At 42.4% G+C, this 20,427-nt stretch overlaps 2 protein-coding genes across 5 annotated transcripts in view; both read left to right on the top strand.

The window, feature by feature from the left end:
• FARP1 (FERM, ARH/RhoGEF and pleckstrin domain protein 1) overlaps nucleotides 1-20,427 on the top strand; it is a 319,687-nt gene that overhangs the window by 181,572 nt on the left and 117,688 nt on the right. The gene's annotated exons all lie outside the window — the stretch shown is intronic.
• LOC105721566 (NADH dehydrogenase [ubiquinone] iron-sulfur protein 5-like) lies at nucleotides 2,587-3,061 on the top strand. Its single transcript, XM_012458643.3, has one exon. It carries the CDS (start codon nucleotides 2,631-2,633, stop codon nucleotides 2,949-2,951), a length of 321 nt encoding a protein of 106 aa, XP_012314066.3. The 5' UTR covers nucleotides 2,587-2,630; the 3' UTR covers nucleotides 2,952-3,061.

The raw sequence follows: 20,427 nt of genomic DNA, 5'->3' as shown, positions 1-20,427 counted from the left end.
TGTTGTCTCCAGATTTTTTAATGATCACCATTCTAACTGGCGTGAGATGGTATCTTGTTTTTTTTTGGTTGGGAGTTAGGAGCAATTGCCACGCGCATATTTATGATAAGATTTCAGATTTGTTGCCACAGTTTTGTTAATCTGTTTAATCTGGTGTGCCCAGGTAATGGAATCAGAAAGGCAACTGAATTTTATTTAAAATATGGTTCAGGTGGTCTCTATAATGAGAAATTCACATGGCTTTTTTTTTTCTAATGAGTTTCCTGTTGGCTTCAGAGATGTGGTTATTTAAAATAGAAGTATTTATTTTTTTCCGTTTGAGACTTCCATTATTATAAGATCAACAATACACTGATCTGGTGCCTGTTAAATATTTTTAGGCCACTCCTAACACATGAAAATATTACATACCTGTTTTGATCTATATGTATTCTGTTCTTTCCGAGTTGTTTCATTTTAAGGGAAAATTCTTGAAGGCGACCTTTTAAGGTTTCTCTAATTGGCACATCTCTGGTCATTAACTTTTTACTTTTAAAGGAGACGAGAAAAACAGATTGTAAAAACAAAGAGTATATGTCTAGTTTATTTTGCTACTAGATTAGAAAAAAGTCTCCAATTCTTACATACCGTTTGCAGTTAACTGTATTCAGTCTTTGGAGGAAAACGTCTCTTCCTTTCCAGAATTCAAGCCCCATAATTTAGTCTTCCTGTTGAGAGTCAACAATTTCTTAAAGCCTATATAAGGACACTAACTTCAGAGCAATTAACTCAAGAGCCAGAATTGAATTTAGTCATTTTTATATTTGTAACTAATATACATTTTGGAGTTTCATCACAACTTGAACTGTGTCTGAGGAGTTGCACATAAATCAGGGTTTTATTACTTGATTAAATGCAGTAGGAAAATTTTCTTTTAAGGTTTGACTAAAGAGTTAAGATGGTCCTTTATTTCATTTGTAGATTGAAGTTTTGTATAATGGTGGCTTTGAAATGGCTTCTCAATTCCAGGTGGCTCTTGATTTTCTTTGTGTTTTCATTTGTGGCTTGGAAAGAAAATGTTCATGTTACTCTCATCCTTCGTCACCCGGCTTTTCATGATGGAAGCCTCATTTTCATGAGGAAATCTTGGCACGCCTACGCCAGCTTGTGTATTTTGGCAGTATGGAAAAGCGAAACACAGTTCCTGCTGCTCCTGCTACTCCTTGTATAAGATTGTTTTGTAGTGGGTAACCTTGGCATTCAGTGTTTTCACATTTAATGTATAACTGTCTGCAAGTGGTTACGAAGCTGAAATTGATGATCCGTCAGTTCACTTTGAAGCGTGTAATGGAATCATGATTTGACATTTTCTGGAAAGAGTTCATTTTTTGAAGGGATGCCCTTAGCTTTTTTTCTAATGTCTTCAGAAGAAAAAAAAATGGTTTACTATTTTCAGAAAAAAAGGTGATGTACTCACTGGTCTATTTTCTGTGCTCAAAACGTGTTGACCACCCCTGGTGTGTGTTTCTGAGCCTCCTTGGCAGCTTCTGCCTTCACAACTGTTCTCTTTTCAAATTCCTCTCTTTTTCTCTTTCCCATTTGTGCTAGTAAAGACTTTTGGAAGCATCAGGCCCTGATGAGCTAGAGCTCATTCCAGGGGTCTGTGGGTGCTGCGTTTCCGACTTGAGCCATACAGCGAAGACTTTCTTACCTATTGGCCTCCATGGCCCATGGCTGCCTTCTGGACTATTATTTATGGTGGGCGTTGAGGGATTCTGTTTGTTGGCCATGCCTTAATGCTCTGTGTTTTGAGGCTTTAACACAATAGTTGAAAATTCTTAGCCAAATTGGATAGAGAATGTGAAATAGATACTGTAGAAGGATTTCAGGACACTCTGTTGTGAACCACGGGAATATAATGAAGATTTCCCAGACCGATTGGTAGGTAGTCCATGAAGAAGACTTGTGGAAATAAACCTTGAATAATATGGTTTATGCATTTGATACTGGAGTAGAAGAATTTATTTTGTTTCTATGTTTCCACAGCCTATGTGTCTTTCTATGAGTATTTCTAGTTTTTACATCATTGGGTTCATCTTTACACTCAACTTACTACTAACTTGGTTAACAAAACTATTGTGTTTTCCTTTTCTTTTTTCGTCTTTGTCACGGCTCTCTATCTCTTCTGTTCTGTTTCTGGTACTCGATTATCTGTATGACATTCCTGAAACTGCATGCTCCTGCCTGACTCCCCAGCTTGCTGATTAAATTTAGGTTAGGCTGATGATCTCAGGAGTAAACCATCTCACCAGCACTGGTCCAGTTCTTCACTGGTGAAGCAATGGTGACGTCTGGGTTGAGAGTCACAAACTGAAATCCGGGAGAAATGCGAGTCTTTCCTGTCTTGCTAATCTACCTTGCACTGGAACCCAGAATCAGGTTCCTAAATTTGAGATTACACAGGCGTGACACAAGGCATTGAGAAATCCGAGAGGCACATGCTTCTCAAACACATACTCAAGATTCCTCAAGAATATCTATCACAATGTTTGTAGCTTGTCCAGTTTGATCTTCATGGAGCTATCATAAGAAAGTCTTTGAAGTGGAGGCCAGAGAAGAGACAAGGGCACGAGCATCGGATAGTTACAGCCATGCCTTTCTTGGACGGGCAGAAAAGGTTCGGCATTAACGTAGATCGGTGGTGGACAATCCAAAGTGCTGAACAGCCCGACAAGTTTCCTGCTCGATGCCATGCTTTTGAAAAAGAATGGATAGAATGTGCACATGGAATCGGTACTATCTGGGCAGAGAAAGAGTGCAAGATAGAATATGATTATTTCATAGAGTGGTTACTTCGGAAAAAAACGATGAAACGTATGGATACCATCTGGAGGCAACGGGAAAAACTGATGAAGGAAGGGAAGTTCACCCCTCCACCTCACCACATGGCCAAGGGAGAGCCTCGGCCCTGAGCAGGCACAGCTACTGATATCTGGAGGCCGATTTTCATGTTCTCTGTTCTCCACTGGAAAGGTCGTTTATGGAAAACCTCCTTGTCAAAGTGTGTAAAAATAAAGTATTGCTCCATGCCCCCCCCCGAAAAAAAGAAAGTCTTTGTGCCTGAGGATTTGGTAAAATGCAGCATGATGGTGAGAGTTATATCTCGAGTTTAAAACAAAACAAAACCTGAAACCACCGGGGCCTGAAAGCGGCTCTGTGTTCCCCAGACCCTGCAACAGCCACAGGGCATTTTAGCAGAGAAAACAAAGCTTGTTTTATAGCTGCTCGTCATAGCTCTCCCTGACAGGCTGAGAGGCACATTGAGTAAAAATGGAGCTGTTAACGATATAATAAATGCTTTTGAAATTTTCCTATTGGGCAATCCCTCAATAGCTGACTGCTTTGAAAAATGAATGAAAATCAAACATAAAGACACACATGGCTTCCTCTACTTGGTAATGAATCAACATATGCAAAAGGACATTCAGTTGCAGGTGTGTGCCTGTCTATAGTGTTTGGTTTCTGCTTTCTGTTTTTGTTCCAAGCAATTAATAAACCAGACTGGCCTATAACATCGTTCAGGAAACATTCTTTTTCACAGGCTCAGACTTGGAGATTTAGCCTTTACTGCTTTCTCTTCTTTTCTTGTTTTAGTTAAAAACAAACAAAAAACCCACATACATATAATTTACCACCTTAACCGTGTTTAAGCATACGGTTCAGCAGCATTTCGTATTTTCACATTGCGGTGAAATGGAGGTCCAGAACTTTCCTCCTGCAACCTGAAACCCTATTCCCACTCATCAACTTCCCATTTCCCCCTCCCTTGGCCCCTGGCAATCACCACTCTGCTTCCTGTTTCTGTGAATCTGTTGCCTGATTTCTTTTACACACATAGGGGTTCCTGCATCTCCTCTCCTGATGCAGTGCAATTTGGACTAATGATGCCTTTAGGGAGGAGAGAACAATATGTAATTTTCACAGTGGTTTTTGTAAAATAGAGTACCTGATATGTACCAACCAGGGTGTGCAGCTCTAATAAACTTTTCTGTTGGCATAATTCTTTAAAATATGTGAAAGTCATCTCACATGGTGAAGGAGTTTGATGGTGAAGGCAGATCGAAGCTTTGAAAACTAGATCATTTTGCTGCCTGCATCAGCTAGCATTGAGTCTCAGCTCTCCAATTCCTGGGCAAACCTCTGAACTCTCTGCTTTTAGGGCATGTTTAATTTTGGATAGATGACAGATTCTTTGTTTCAAAAATGGGCTTATTGTCCTTTGATAATTTAATTTGATTTGTTTAGAGCACTCACGTAACTTTTTATAAATTTGGACCAAATGCATTTAATGAGTACATGCAATTGCTAGAATACTGTCGCTCTGAATATCCCTAACTCTCTGTGGAAGGAGACACACTCCACTTTCATTTGTGTAAATTCCTTGCTGTAGGTCACCACTGTGGATTCACATTTCGAATACTGTCAAATCATAGGAGGCTTAAAAAATACTTGTTTTTAAAAATGGCTCTTATTGCTTGGCATTGTTTTTTCAGAAACCTCTCTCTGTTTTCCAAGATGCTTTTATGTTACTAAATTATAGTTTATCATTTGGCGGGATTTTCTTTAAAATGTGTCATCTCTACCCATGTTTTTTATTCTATATCTTACGTTTGCCTTCAGTTTTCAAAAAGCTAACTTTTTGCAGCGATGATGCATACATGAAAGGGAGTTATCATGAAAATGGTGCTTGCTGGGATGGCCTGCTTCAAGACAAGACTTTATAACAAGGGGCTTAAACTGAGCAAAAAACTGAAAACCAGTATGAGTTAACAGTGGAATGTGCTAAATCCCAGGCTTCTTTCTCTTGGCCAGATTTTAAAACAGTCACATGAGAGCAGCAAGGGTAACTGGTGAGCCAGTAGAAAGGGAACCGAAGTTTCTGATATCCTCCTTCCCTCTTGTCCAGGGTGGGGTGGGGGGTACATTCCAAGACCCCAGTGGATGCCTAAAGCCGTGGATAGTACCAGACCTGATTGCTGTCCATTGGGACATGTTTCTGTTGTCAGCTGAAGAATGAGACAGTTTGCAAATTTGGAAAAGAGCCTTCTGTTTCTCATGAAGCATTGCAGCCTGCAGAGCGGGAATTCTGACTGGCTGGGAAGCCTAGCCTGAGGTCAGAAGCCAGAAACAGACACTTCCAAAATGGAAAGAAGACAGAAATTTGTGTTGAATGAGGACAGGCTAATAGACATATCAGTAAGCTATAGGAGGAGTCAGGAATATTCATGAAAGGAGAACCATGCCCACACAATTGAGATTCATGGATCCCATGTTCAAAACATGGCAGTGTTAGCATGATGGCAGGGCAGAATCTTCTGGCCTCTACTGTGGAAAAGTGAGCCGAGGACGTCCAGGCCCTCTCTGCACACCCCCCACAGGCTGGTGCGGCGCTGCTTTGGTGTTCCATTGAAATCACAAAAGGGAGGGGTGGTGTCAGGCTGTTGGTTGAAGTCCCAGGTGGAATCTTTGGAAAGAGCTGGCTTTCGTTTGCCCTTAGGGAAGAAGCCTGTGGCCTTCAGCAAAGGTGGTGGTGGGGGTGGAGTGTAACAAGGCTCCTCTGACCTCCCATCCCCTGACAGCCAGAGACACAGCTTTAAGGTTACCCTGGGCTCCCCTTGGCCAAGGGAAGGTCTGTCCGGTGGCTTGAGGGCCTTAGGCTTTCTTGCTGTTCATGTCTTCAACAAATGTAATACCCTTGCCATCTTAACTAAGCATTTGTCACACACTGTGGCCGTAACGTTGCAGTTTAAGGTCTCACAGCAAAACTAGCATGAATTTTTTTTTCCTTCACAATTTCCCAGATGGAAGATTGATTCTTACTCCAGGTCTCAGCATCCTCAGCACACAACTCTTTCTTTCCTCATTAAGTCAAGACCTTTTGCCTTTTCACTTAAAGGGAGCACTCTAAGGCTCGCTTTGACGTATCCCAATTGCCAGCATCACTACTGTTTGGGGCCTTTCAGAAGTAAAATAAGGGAGACTTGAACCGTCACTGCGGCGTCTCAAAAGGCGGTCTGCTCAGCCAGGTGGCAGCCTGGATCTGCTGGGCGAAGGGAGGAGTTATGTCCAGGGTGGGACAGAGAGGTTGGCGAGAGATTAACTCACTACTCAGAACAGCAGGAAATTCAGAAGTTAGGGTTATTTCTGAAAATTTCTATTTAAAATTTTCAGACTGAGGTTGACCAAGGGTAACTGAAGCCACATGGAAAGCAAGACGGAAGATAAGGGAGGGGCCTCCTGAATTCCAGGAGCACTGAGTCCAGAAAAAGTCAGCACATCGATGGAGTCATTTGTTTAATTTTTTCTTAAAAGCCACCTGCAGGATATTGTAGAAAGGGTGCGCTGCCAGTCACAGCTTGTGATGCGACACGTTGACTCTGCAAGTTCAAACTCCCCCAGGTGATTCTCTTCCTGCGTGACCATCAAGTGACTAGTTTTGTTGTGCATTGTTGTAGAAGTGAACATATTTTCCTATCAAAAGAATGTCATTATCTATTTTCTCTGTTTCCTTTAAGCATTTTCATATAGTTGGCCTTTTGTTAGTGGTCAGCATTTGTGGCTTTTTGCAGAAGGCATCTCTTTGAGCAACAATTTCTTGAAATAAAAAAATACATTCTCAGCTGGGCGCAATGGCTCATGCTTGTAATCCCAACACTTTTGGAGGCCGAGCTGAATGGATCACCTGAGGTCAGGAGTTCGAGACTAGCCTGACCAACATGGCAAAATCCCATCTCTACTAAAAATACGAAAGTTAGCTCAGCGTAGTGGCATGCTCCTGTAATCCCAGCTACTTGGGAGGCTGAGACAGGAGAATCACTTGAACCCTGAATGAGGAGGTTGCAGTGAGCTGAGATTGCGCCGAGCCGAGATTGCACCACTGCACCCAGCCTGGGCGGCAGAGTAAGACTCTGTGGCTCTGGCTCGTGTGTGCGTTCTCTCTCTCTCTCGCTCTCTCTCACTTGCTCTCTCTCTATATATATGTATGTATGTATATATATACACACACACATACGTATATCTACACACACACACACACACACACACACACACACACACACATATTTCTCTAATTGGCTTTAGAATCTTGACCCCAGCTTATAGTTGCTTTTGTTGAAGCCTGTACTGTTATGGTCTCTTCATGGGAATTACGGTTTTAAAATTATTTTATTCATTCAGCAAATCTTTATCAGCACCTACTATATACTTCGTGTTGTTCTGGTGAACAAGGCAAGATCCTGTCTTGGGGATGTGCCTTCCAGCAGAGAAAGACAGCAGTGTGTAAGGAACATTAGAAAATGATGCTGTCTTTTGGGTGTTAGAAAGTGGTATGTGAAAGTGAGAAATAAAAAGAAATAGAGCAGAATCAGGGATGGAGGTGGGGGCAAATTGTCGTTTCCAGAGTGCCCTTGGGATCACTGCCACAGTCAATCGGAATTAGTTCCTTAATTAAATCCTGGCCATCGATCAGCATCCCTTTCTATTGCTTTTGGCAGCGCTTACAGAATCTGTTGTAAACAAAGCGGAACCATCTTGTTTCCCAGAACTGTGGTTGATTAACACCTAAGGAACTGGTTGTCTGATACTCATATTCTTTAAAAATGTGTTTAGTAATTCAGAAATCTTTTAGTCCTCCTAGACGAAACTCGGCATTGTTAGATATGCTTCATGTACTTTTGTTATATGCTTATTTGTACGTTTCTTTTTTCTAAATCGAGAATCTGTGTGTTTGTATTTCGTCTTACTCTGGCAAGTGGAAGGGACTGCCATCCGTAGTGAACCTGTATCATTTTTTGCTTCTTAGTGGTTTCCTCATTTGTGGATCATGCAGACCCCATTTCCCACCTTTTTCCTCTTCTAGTCAGTATCTCATTCCCCAGCCACTCATCAGAAGATAGTGAAATATAAGGGAAAGTTTAAGCTTTATTTTGCAGTGATTAAAGTACAGTGAGGTTTAAAAATACTGAATGTGGAATTTTCATAGCTACCAAAAGTTGAAAATAACACAGAACATATTTCAATGAAAAATGAAGCAAGGTGGTAACTGACTTACTGAGTCCCTGCTGGATGGTAGCACTGGTGCTTAGTACTTTATGTATATTTCCTTCATTTAACTCTCACAACCGGTCTTTTAGGAGATGTTGTCTTTCCAGTGTTCAGATGGGAAAGCCAGTGCTGAGGCAGGCCAGGAGACCTGCCTGAGCCACATGTGAGTGTATATTGCAGGCACATTCAGGCACATGAGGCTCTCTAGGTATGGGGCCAGATACATGTGAACCCCTGCCTTCCCCTATTCTGTGCTGTTCCCAAATACCTCCCATGGTTTTGTACCTAATAGTAATAGCTTCATCTGTTGAAAATGACATCAAAGTTCGGTTTCCCTCTGTCTTTCTTTATAATGAAAATACATTTTATAGTGCTTGACTTTTCCACCCTCCCCACACCCACACTGTTTACCAGTCCTTTTTGTAGATTGTCAGTATTTTCAGATATGCTTTCTTTCCATTTTTATTGTGGTAAAATATGCATAACATAACTTTACCATTTTAACCATTCTGAGTGTACGATTCAGTGGTATTAAGTACATTTACACTGTTGCTGAGCCATCCCCACCTCTCCAGAACTTTTTCATCTTCCCAAACTGAAACTCTGTCCCCATTAAACACTAACTCCTCACTCTCCGCTCCCCGCTTCCCACCCCCACCCCTAAGCACCATTCTCCTTTCTGTATCTATTGGATATGATTGTTGTACTTTTGTAATGTACCTGTTTGTACATTTATTTTCCATATTCTGAGATTTCCAGCTTTTCAAAGGAGAATAAATACTAAGTATCCAGTTAGAACTCTGACCTCTTTGCAGAGCACAAACCTGGTGCTGAAGCCTTCCCCCCAACCCCCCGACTCACTCCCATGGTTAACAATATTAAACCTGAAAAGTACATGTTAAAAAAAGAATGAAAAGTAAAAAGTATGTGTTTGGGAAGTTTTCTGGAAACTAAAGAGCTAAGAATTCTTAAAAGGATCTGGACAACTGTGTTTTCATACTTCAGTTTGATTCATGGATTTTTAATGTAGAAGCCTTTGCATAAAAACATTAAAATCCCCTTCTCAGGAGTGAGAAAATGTTCCCGTTCTCCCAACTGACTGTTGGAAAAAAAGGTTAAAAAATACATTCTATAGAAAGTCTCTGTAAACAGAATAATTTTTCTTTCATGTAAGATTGGTTCTTGAGGAAATGCTGTGTTTCAAAGTCAGGGTTGAGGAACTTTGCATATGGTGGAAGATGAGAATGGGAACCACAGGTGTCATTTGGTGGCTTTGTTTTACAAAGTCTTCACCTTTTTCCTGAATCATGGGACCAAGTTCAACAAAATTTCTACTTTCTACCTTCCTTTGGAATAATAGTTTTGGAAGCCAAATATTAGTGTATGATAGCAGGTGTGTTTTCTAAAGATTCAGGATCAGCAAGCTGAATGTACTTTTGTGACTTCATTAGAACATTGAGCCTGAGGAGAAAAGTGCCAGTCTTACCAGGCATGAGGAAAAAGACCCATCTTTTGCTCTTGCTGGAAGTGGTGTCCTGCTTTCTACAAGTAGGCATCCTCTGCTTTATACTTGCCTTGTTCATTTTATGTGTGATATTTTATTCTCTGCCTAATAGGTATTAAAGTATCAAAATGTCAAGCATGATTTTTTAATCTGGATAAATTTTAGAAGTTTTTATTCATTTACTTCTAAAAGGAATGAAAAGACAATGAATTGCTCAAGGTCAGGAGACGACAGACCTAGCACCATGAAGAGCTGGATTCTCCCCTAAATGTTTTTGTTTCTGTTGCTTGCTTCAAACCAGGTTTGCAAGAAAGCAGCAGAAATCCCCCACACGTCCACCTATACACACACACACACGCGCTCACACACACACACAGAGTCAGTCAGTCTGTCTGTCTGTCTTTGCAGAGCCTTGGAATGAAAGGAGGAGGGAGCTGTGTACTAATGATGCCATGGTTGTATCTTGCTCCATTACAGTGAGAAAGCTGAAAGGACCCATTCTCTTCACGGCCTGGAGTCAGGGACTGAAACCTAATCTGAAGTGTGTTTAACGAGGGTTCTGAACGCTGGGACTTAGTGCCGAGGGGAACAAGGAGACAGTGTGTCCTCAGGGGCAGTGTGGCCGCCCCTAGAGCCCCAGCAAGCAGGAAGAATCGCAGCATTTGTGGGCAGAACCAATGGGCAGGCCTAAACATTTAGCTACTTTGCCCCAGAATGAAAGCCTTGTTCAGCTCCCAAGGGTTTGGGTTTAAAGTTTTAGTTCGTGTCAGTGGTGAGCACAGTTTTCTGACGAGGGTGCCATCCAGTCTGCTGTTCAGCTTTTGAGTTACTTAATTTTTCCTCCTCCAACCTTCTCCTCCTCCACATCATTGTCATTGTCATCATGAATACCCATTAGAGCTCGCCTAGGCTGGATGTCGTTCTAAGGGCATGGTGTATACTAAGTCGTTTAATCCTTAAAGTGACCCTACAGAGTGGTTCAATCTTTAGGTCCATTTTATGTAAGAGGAAACTGAGGCACAAGAAGTAGCTTGCCTCCAGTGACTGTGACCTTGGGCACTCCGTCATCCTCCAGCTTGGAATGTTCCAGTAGGTAGAGCAGAGCTGAGGTGCAGGTGTGCAGGCGTAGTGATCCTTTCTGCCCATAGGGTAAACCCTCAGAGCAATTGCATCTGGTCTCAAGTGTCCAGATTTACTACAAATGTTATTGCTGATGTCTGGAAAGTGAAAAAGATAGGAATGCCCTGTTCTGGCTTGTAATATACTTTTGATATGCACAGGAGGCAGGAGGCCAGGGTCCCTGGCAAAGGGTCTAGCCTCAAGCCTGGACCCACAGCCCTAAAAGAGAAAAGGGATTCCTGTTTTCACTCCCTAGTGTTGCTTTTTGGCCCACCCTACCCCCTTCCTGTCCCCATATAAACCCCAGACCTCAGCTGGCAGAAGGACAAGCAGCTGAACATTGACAGGAGAAGAAGCAACTGAGCATCAGAGACTACACATAAATGCAGCTTAACTTCAGACATCACGACTTTGGAGAGGAGTCCTGCTGGAGATGGCCTGGTTTCAGGCAAAGATCACCTTCTTTCTGCACCATCCCCTTTCCAGCTCCCCTTCTGCTGAGAGCCACTTCCATTGCTTAATAGAACCTCCACATTCACTATCCATTCAAGTCCCTGTGACCTTATTCTTCCTGGATGCCGAACAACAACCTAGGTACTAAGAGGGCAGGGTATAAAAGGCTGTCACCCTGACTCTCCACTGAGCTGGCTCACACTTGGATGTCCTCAGACGGCAGCCACCCAAAGAGCATTAACTATATAACACACCCCAGAGACTACCATGCAGCTGGAGCCCAAAAGCTGCTTGCCCTGGCCCCGGCACCCAACTCACAAGGGGTGCGAGCCTGGTGGCAGAGTAAGCAAGCCACACCCCTGTGGCAAGTCCCCTAAAGGGGTCCAGGGAATTCTCCTGTCTCACTTTATTAAGCCCTGAGCTGTTCTGATTTTTTTTTCCTCTTTGCTTTTCTCTCTCACAACTTTTACAATCTTCCTTTCATTCCTTGTCTTTCAGATTTCCCAATAATTTTTGAGAGGAGCTTTACTCATTCATTCTGTGAGACACTCTCTGGCTCTTTTCAATCTGAAGGGTTCTGGAAATTTTTATTATCTTATTCTTGCCTAATTTCCTTTCCTCTGGGGTCTGTCTGTCCAGAAGTCATGTTACTCAGATGTTGAAACCCTTGACCTGTGGCTCTAAATGTCTTATATCTTCTCTTCTTTCTCATCTCTTCACTTTCAAGTCTAGCTTCTAAGGGAGTTCTCAGCTTTATCTTTAAAGTCTTCTAGTGAAATTTTTATTTCTCTTGTGTTACTTTTTTATTTCTAAGAGCTCTTTCTTGTTATTCAAATGTTGCTTTTTATAACTTTCTGTGTTTTGCTTAAAGTTATAAACTCTTAGCTATATGTGGGTACAAATTACAGTATTTCTAAAAGCTTTCCCCTATTCCTGCATTATTGGAGGTACCTGGCATCTCCCGTTTCTTTGGGGGCACTCTGCGTAATGTGACCACTTCCTGGTGCTGACTCTTCCTCCTCTCCTGTGTAGCTAGATTTCTCCTTTCTTCTTGGTCACCTTTCACAATTTTCAGGAACTCTGTCACCTCCTGTCTCCTCTTTCATTTGCTCTGTTTTCTATGAATTTATTCCTTTTCCCTCTTTTAGTTATTATTATTATTATTATTATTGTTATTATTATTTTTTTTGAGATAGGGTCTCAAAAACTTTGTCCAAGCTGGAGTGAGGTGGCATGATCATAGCACTGCAGCCTCCAGCTCCCAGGCTCACGTGATCTTCCCACCTCAGCCCCTGAGTAGTTGAGACCAGAGGTGTGCGCCATTATGCCCAACTAATTTTATTTATTTTTGTAGAGATGGGGTCTCCCTATGTTTCCCAGCCTAGTCTCAAACTCCTGGCCTCAAGTGATCCTGCCGCCTTGGCCTCCTAAATTGCTGGGATTACAGGCGTGAGCCACCGTGGCCTTTCCTTTTTAATTCTTTCAATGTTGTTGCCGTGAGCTTTCCAGATACAGTGGAGGTAAGCTCCTGCGTGTCATCTGCCGCGTTTAGCCACAATCTGACATTTGTCTCCTGGTTTGTACTAAGCCCTGTCTGGCAGTGGCCTTGTGCTAATCTTTCTAGGAAAAATATGCATTTCCGGACAGATCAGCAAGTTCCTGTGGAATTTCTCAAACTGTGCTCTCATTGACAGATTTTCACATAAGCCTGGGAGTTAGGAAGGGCTGGGCTGAGGTAGAGGCTGTCCTGGGTGGGCAGCTGGGACTTGGTGTGATTCTGGGCCTGGCATATGGCCCCTCCCACCTCACCAGGCTGTAGGGGACGTCTCAAAAGAGAAAATATTTTGTAAAGAGAATTGAATGTATTTCAATTGTGGAGTACAGTTCACAATTTAGAGCAACAACAGTCAAAAGAAATGAATGCCTTTTAGCAGTAAGAGAAATAGATCACCTCCCATAATGAGTCTACCATTTGCTGAGTATATTTGAAAATTGAGATAGAGAAATTTTGAAGGCCACAATTTTTATATGGTTGTAAATCCACTAACAGGTTTTTACTTCACTGTAATCTGTTTATTCAGAAGGAAAACTGCACAGCCAACTGCATTGTTCCCGCACACCCGCGGCAAAGGAACAAGTGATGGGGCCGTCCCTAAGGCAGCTTTTACTTTCTAGGGCTGGCACAACAAAATACTGCAAACCAAGTGGCTGGCACCAGCAGAAATGTATTCTCTCACTGTTTTGGAGGCAAGAAGTCAGAGATGAAGGGTCATCAGGCTGTGCCTCCTCGGAGACTCTGTGTAGACTCCTTCCTGGCTTCTGGGGTGGCTGGCAGTCTCTGGTGTCCCTTGGTTAGCAGCTGCCTTCCTCCAGTCTCTGCCTGCTAATTAAAAAAAAAAATTATAGAGATAGGGTCTCATTACATTGCCCAAGCTGGTCTTGAACTCCTGGGCTCAAGTGGTCCTCCCACCTTGGCCTCCCAAATTGCTGTGGTTATAGGTGTGAGCCACCGCACCCAGCCCAAGTTTGATATCTTTTACTGTGGATGCATCTCTGGCTTGATACTAGCCTCAGATGGAAATCAGAGTGAGAAACCCCAAAGCCAGCCACCCTGCCTCAGAGGACCCTTGTGTCATTGATAGAATCTCATCCATGTCTCTGGCACTTGGCTACTCAAACCTGGACCTTGCCCCATCAGCAGCATTCTCTGGGAGCTTTTTAGAAACAGATTCGGAGGCCTCTGGAATCACCATCTGCAGCTCATCAGGGTCCAAAGGAGACCCACAGGCACATTTGATTGGAAGAGTGTAGTTCTCTGTCACTTCCAGCTGAATTCCAAGGAGACTACAGGCAGCGACCCTCTGGGGACTCTGCCGCAGGGACTTAGTCCTGTGGCATGTTGCTGTACTAACAGACTCCACTTAGGATGTTGCAGACACATGCTTTTGGGGTTGAGAAGTGGGACCTCCTTCCAGTGTCAGCTCATCCCCTGTCATTCATTCTGTAAGTGTGCATTTCCCTTCACCGTCATGGTGGCAGCAGTAATCATAGAGAATGTGTGTCATGGGCCAGGCCCTTTGCTAGGTAGTTTGTGGTCATTGTTTCATTGAATTCTCACACCAGTTCTAAAAGGGAAATAATAATAGCATCATATAGCATCTCTAGCCCTTTCATAACTTGTGTGCTGTGGGGAGTACAATTTAGTACTCCCCATCCCTAATTAATTTCTTTATGCCTTCCCCCATTGTGGCTGTATTTGGAATAAGGAAGAGCAGTAATTAAGGTAAAAATGAGGCCATGAGGATGGAGCTCTGATCTGATAGAACTAGTGACCTTGGGAGAAACGATACCAGAGAACTCTTGCTTGCTGTCACTCAGCCATGTGAGGGCACAATGAGAAAGTGGCTGTCTGCTCCCAGGCAGGGAGCCCTCAGAGAACCAGATCAGCTTATACCTTGAGTGTAGATTTCACACTCTCCAGAAGTGTGAAAACATCAATTTCTGTTGTCTAAGCTACCCAGTGCATTAGTGTTTGGTTATATCCACCTGAGCAGACATAAGTCCTCATGTTTCTGTCTGTGTTTACCTAGCCAACTCCTACTCATCCTTCAAGACACATTCAGATGGGCTGCTTCTAAAACACATTAGGTATTCCCCTCTCAAAGAACTCCACCATCAGGGAGAATAAATAGCCAGTCACTCTCTGACCTTCTGCGACTTTTTGTTAGATCCTCTAACATGCCACTTACCATGTACTGCAATTTAGCTGGTTATTTGTGTACATCACCGATGGAATTAGTCCATTTTCACACTACTAATAAAGACATAATACGAGAAAGAGGCTTAATGGACTCACAGTTCCACATGGCTGGGGAGGCCTTACAATCATGGCAGAAGGCAAAGGAGGAGCAAGTCATGTCTTACATGGATGGCAGCAGGCAAAGAGAGAGCTTGTGCAGAAAAACTTCTCCATATAAAACCATCAGATCTTGTGAGACTATCATGAGAACAGCATAGGAAAGACCTGCTCCCATGATTCAATCACTTCCCACAGGATTCCTCCCACATACATGGGAATTGTGGGAGCTACAATTCAAGATGAGATTTGGGTGAGGACACAGGCAAACATATCACTGACCCAAAGAGAGACGCTCATCTTGTTGCTTTTCTTTCTCTCTGCCTAGCATAGTGACCGCACACTGCAACTTGCTTGATAAATGCACCCCAGCCTCCTCAAGCAGTCATAGTTACTCATACCTCTCTGCCCACCTGGTCAAAATCTGCCAAAGGGTTATAAGAAAATCTGTGACACTGTGATGCCCTAGGATGAGATGGATCGAGGGTTACTGAGTTATAGGATTTTGAACAATATTTAAAGGTATAAATGGTAGGGAGAAGGACACAAGGCCTTCGAGAGAAGCCATTCCCTTCTACTGAGTCAGAGAATGCCTTGGTTGTCATGGTTACACTAAATCCCAAAACAGCACAAACAAAACACTTCCAGAAATGGCTCTCCGTAGCCCCAGCAGATGCAAACCTTGTAAACCTGGTCAAACATTATCCAAGTCTGTCTATGAGATAATTTTCAGAAGGTAGTATGTTAGCTCTCTCAGGTAGGGAATTAATGGATTTAGATTATTTAATCCAGTAGGAAGAGGGAGAATATACTCCCAACCTACAGAAAAAATGGTGTCTTTCTTCTTTTAGAAAACAAAAAATACTCCTGCTTAAAACTTTGTTATAGCAATAACCTGAAGGTATAGAAATTTTTATTATTATTTTTTGAGATAGAGTCTCACTCTGCCACCCAGGCTGGAGTGCAGTGGCGGGATCTCAGCTCACTGCAACTTCTGCCTCCTGGGTTCAAGCGATTCTCCTACCTCAGTCTCCCAAGTAGCTGGGACTACAGGTGCGTGCCACCATGCCCGGCTAACTTTTTTGTGTTTTTAGTAGACAGGGTTTCACCGTGTTGGCCAGGCTGGTCTCGAACTCCTGACCTCAGGTGATCCACGCAACTTGGCCTCCTAAAGTGCTGGGGATTACAAGCGTGAGCCACCACACCTGGCCTAGAAGTGTTTTAAAGTCAAGATAAACTGAAGCAACTTTGAGTCACAATTTTTAATAACTAGAAGCACTGTGTGAACGTGCGTGCTGTTTAGTATTCAGTGTGTACCTACCAGCCATTCCCTAAGAATGTAAACTTCCTCCTAAATTTAATTTTATAGGCTCCAATGAGAAACCAGTTGAGGACGGAGAAGGCAACAGGGACAGCAGCGTGGAGCCAGCCCACTGCTTTGTCGCTGGATTAAAATTCAGCTGCCTTTTGGAGCATCATTAAAAGTAGCCAGAAAAAAAAAAAGGGACAAAAATTTGATTCCATAGTTTCACGAATTGCTGGTTTTATCAAAATAGAACATTATAATGACTACTATTTGGCCTCTTCGTGGTTTTTTTTTTCCCTTTTTTGAGATGGAATTTCACTCTTGTTGCCTAGGCTGGAGTGCAATGGCACGACCTTGGCTTACTGCAACCTCCACCTCCTGGGTTCAAGCGATTCTCCTGCCTCATCCTCCTGAGTAGCTGGGATTACTGGCATGCACCGCCATGCCTGGCTAATTTTGTACTTTTAATAGTGACAGGTTTCTCTATGTTGGCCAGGCTGGTCTCGAACTCCCGACCTCAGGTGATCCACTCTCCTCAGCCTCCCGAAGTGCTGGGATTACAGACCACTGTACTTCGCCCTATTTGACCTCTTGTAAGGAGATCACTTCAGGAATATTATGGTCGAGACTGGTAGTGAATGGGGTGGGACTCATGGTTTCTTAGAGCTGATGGGAGCCTTTGAGATCTGCCCCTACCCCCAGCACAAACCCTTAGGGACATCAAAAACATTCATCTGGGCCAGGTGCGGTGGCTGACACCTATAATCCTAGCACTTTGGGAGGCCGAGGCAGGATGAGACTTTTTTTGTTATTTTGAAAAACTGCCATACTGTTTTTCCCTAGTGGCTGCACCATTTTGTATTCTGGAATGTGACATGGAACAGAATTACTTTCAGAGTGAAGTTCAAAAACTCACTGGCAGTAACTACAGAGAAATGATGCTGCAGGCTGATGAAGTAAATTTACTATAGGAAAAAAGAAAGAATCATTTTCTTAGTGAAATACAAGCTCTTTCTGTGTCTGTCTTCTCTGAGAAGCTTCCTCAGAAGCAGACTTCAACTGGTGTGTATTGACACACTTAAATAGTTCAGTACCAAATCCTAAAAGAAAGAGAGAGGAAGTCCTTGACTATTAGGGTATCTTTATGTCTGGAAGCCCCTTAGGCTTAGCTGCCTGGTGCTCTGTTAATGCAGAGCTCATGTAGCACATGAGCATTCATGCATTCTCACAGTGCTATGAAGAACTACCTGAGATTGGGTAATTTATGAAGAAAGGTTTACTTGACTCACAGTTCCACAGGCTGTACAGGAAGCATGGCTGGGAGGCCTCAGGAAACTTACAGCCATGGCAGAAGGTGAAGGAGGATAAGCATGTTTTACCATGGAGGAGCAGGAGAGGGGAAGAACGAAGGCGGAGGTGCCACACACTTTTAAACCATCAGATCTCATGAGAACTCCTCACTGTCAGGAGAACAGCAAGGGGGAGATCTGCCTTCATGATCTAGTTACCTCCCACCAGGTCCCTCCCCCAACATTGCGAATTACAATTCAACATGAGATTTGGGTGGGGATACAGAGCTCACCATTGTAGAGCCATTTACCCATGCCATTGTCATGTAGTGGGTGCGTTTAAGCCCTTATAGATTTCAGTGATGTTACATATGGAGTTTCCTTACAACCATAGATAGAGCCAGCTTTCACAGGGGAATTCGTAGAATGCTTTATGGACATCTCTTTTACAGATGAATTTTAGAAGCTATAAAGATGTTATTGAAACTGTAAGTTAACATTGCCTTATAAAAAATTTGTTGCGAAGAGAGAGATCCAAGATGGCTGATCACTAGCAGCTCGGGATCGTAGCTCCCAGTGAAAGCGCAGAGAATGAGAGGACGCCACACTTTCAGATGAATTTTTGTTGCTCACGGACCAAGAGATTCCCAGTGGAGGAGCCCCACAGGTCTCCAGGGCGACTCTTGTGGCTGGCGCGGTGGTTTTGCTGGCACCTCAGCACGGCAGTTCTTGGTGCAGAGTCCAGAGATTCCCAGGCAGAAAAGCACCATCAATCTTAACACCGCTGTTTTGGCCGGCGCAGTGGATTGCTCAGATTTCGGCACTGGGAATCAACAAGTTGGACGTCCACTCAGAGACCTAGTTAGAAAGTCGGTAATTACAAAGACGACAGAGGGATAAATATACAATGAAGGGAAGAAACCAGCCTAAAAAGGCAGAGAATACTCAAAATCAGAATGCCTCTCCCTCTACAGGGGATCGCAGTTCCTCATCAGCAATGGAACAAGGCTTAATGGAGAACGAGTGTGTTCCATTATCAGAAGCAGGTTTCAAAAGGTGGGTGATAAGAAACTTCTGTGAATTAAAAGAACTTGCTCTAACCCAATGCGAAGAAACTAAGAACCCTGAAAAAAGGTTTGACGAAATGCTAACGAGAATGGACAATTTAGAGAGGAATATAAGTGAATTGATGGAGCTGAAAAACACAACACGAGAACTTTGTGAAGTATGCACAAGTTTAAACAGTTGAATTGATCAAGCAGAAGAAAGGATATCAGAAGTCGAGGACCAGCTCAGTGAAATGAAACGAGAAGACAAGATTGGAGAAAAAAGGATAAAAAGGAATGAGCAAAGTCTCCAGGAAATATGGGACTATGTGAAAAGACGTAATTTACATTTGATAGGTGTACCTGAATGTGACGAAGAGAATGAATCCAAGTTGGAAAATACTCTTCAGGATATCATTCAGGAAAACTTTCCCAACCTAGCAAGGCAGAGTAATATTCAACTCCAGGTAATACAGAGAACACCACAAAGATATTCTTCAAGAAGACCAATCCCAAGGCACATAATCGCTAGATTTATTAGGGTTGAAATGAAGGAGAAAATACTAAGGGCAGCCAGAGAGAAAGGTCAAGTTACCCACAAAGGGAAACCTATCAGACTTACAGCAGATCTCTCAGCAGAAACCCTACAAGCCAGAAAAGAGTGGGGACCAATATTTAACATCCTTAAAGAAAAGAACTTTCAACCCAGAATTTCCTATCCAGCCAAACTAAGCTTTACAAGCGAAGGAAAAATTGAATCTTTTGCAGACAAGCAAGTACTTAGAGATTTCACCATCACCAGACCTGCTTTACAAGAGCTTCTGAAAGAAGCACTATACATATAAAGGAACAACCAATATCAGCCTTTCCAAAAATATATCAAAAAGCAAAGAGTATCAACACAATGAAAAATTTACACCAGCTAATGGGCAAAACAGCCAGCTAGCATCAAATGGCAGTATTAAACTCATATATATTCAAATTGGACAAAAAGCCAAAACCCATCGGTATGCTGCATCCAGATCCATCTCACATGCAACGATACACAAAGACTCAAAACAAAGGGATGGAGGAAGATTTACCAACCAAACAGAGAGTAAAAATAAACAAATAAATAAAAAGCAGGAGATGCAATTCTCACCTCTGATAAAATAGACTTTAAAGCAACAAAGATCAGAAGGCGCAAAGAAGGACATTACATAATGGCAAAAGGATCAATGTAACAAGAAGAGCTAACGATTCTATAGATCAACCAGACAGAAAATTAACAAGGACATCCAGGACTTGAACTTAGACCCGGAACAAGTAAACTTAATAAACATTTATAGAACTCTCCACTTCAAATACACAAAACATACATTACCACCTCACACCTATTCCAAAAGAGACTACATAATTGGAAGCAAATCACTCCTCGGTAATCGCATAGCATTTCATAGGTTTAAATGAAATATTGGTTGGCTGCTCATTTGTTATTTTCTTCCCTTATTCCTTCCTGTCTACATCATTAAGTATAATTATTGGTATAAAAGAGGTTTTCAATACCCATTTCTAAATGCATTCTAGCCTGGGCAAGAAAGCAATACCCCCATTCTCTCTCTCTCTTTCTCTTCCTTTTTCTTCCTCTTCTTCATTCTTTATTTTTTCTTTCTTTCTTTCAAAAAAAAAAAAAAGAGTTGGCAACTTTTTCAAACAAAAAAAAATTTTGTTGCCATATAAAAGTCATTTCTATAAACATTTCTATAAAATGATAAATTTTAACAAAAAATTTA

The sequence above is a fragment of the Aotus nancymaae genome, unplaced genomic scaffold (assembly GCF_030222135.1).
Source record: "Aotus nancymaae isolate 86718 unplaced genomic scaffold, 86718_ANA_hifiasm-v0.15.2.pri h1tg000048l, whole genome shotgun sequence".
Taxonomy (NCBI): domain Eukaryota; kingdom Metazoa; phylum Chordata; class Mammalia; order Primates; family Aotidae; genus Aotus; species Aotus nancymaae.
The sequence above is the reverse complement of the archived record's forward strand: the minus strand, read 5'-3'. Positions and strand labels throughout refer to the sequence as shown.

Coding starts and splice junctions, on each gene's coding strand:
- LOC105721566 (XM_012458643.3), top strand. CDS start 2,631: ATGCCTTTCTTGGACGGGCAGAAAAGGTTCGGCATTAACGTAGATCGG.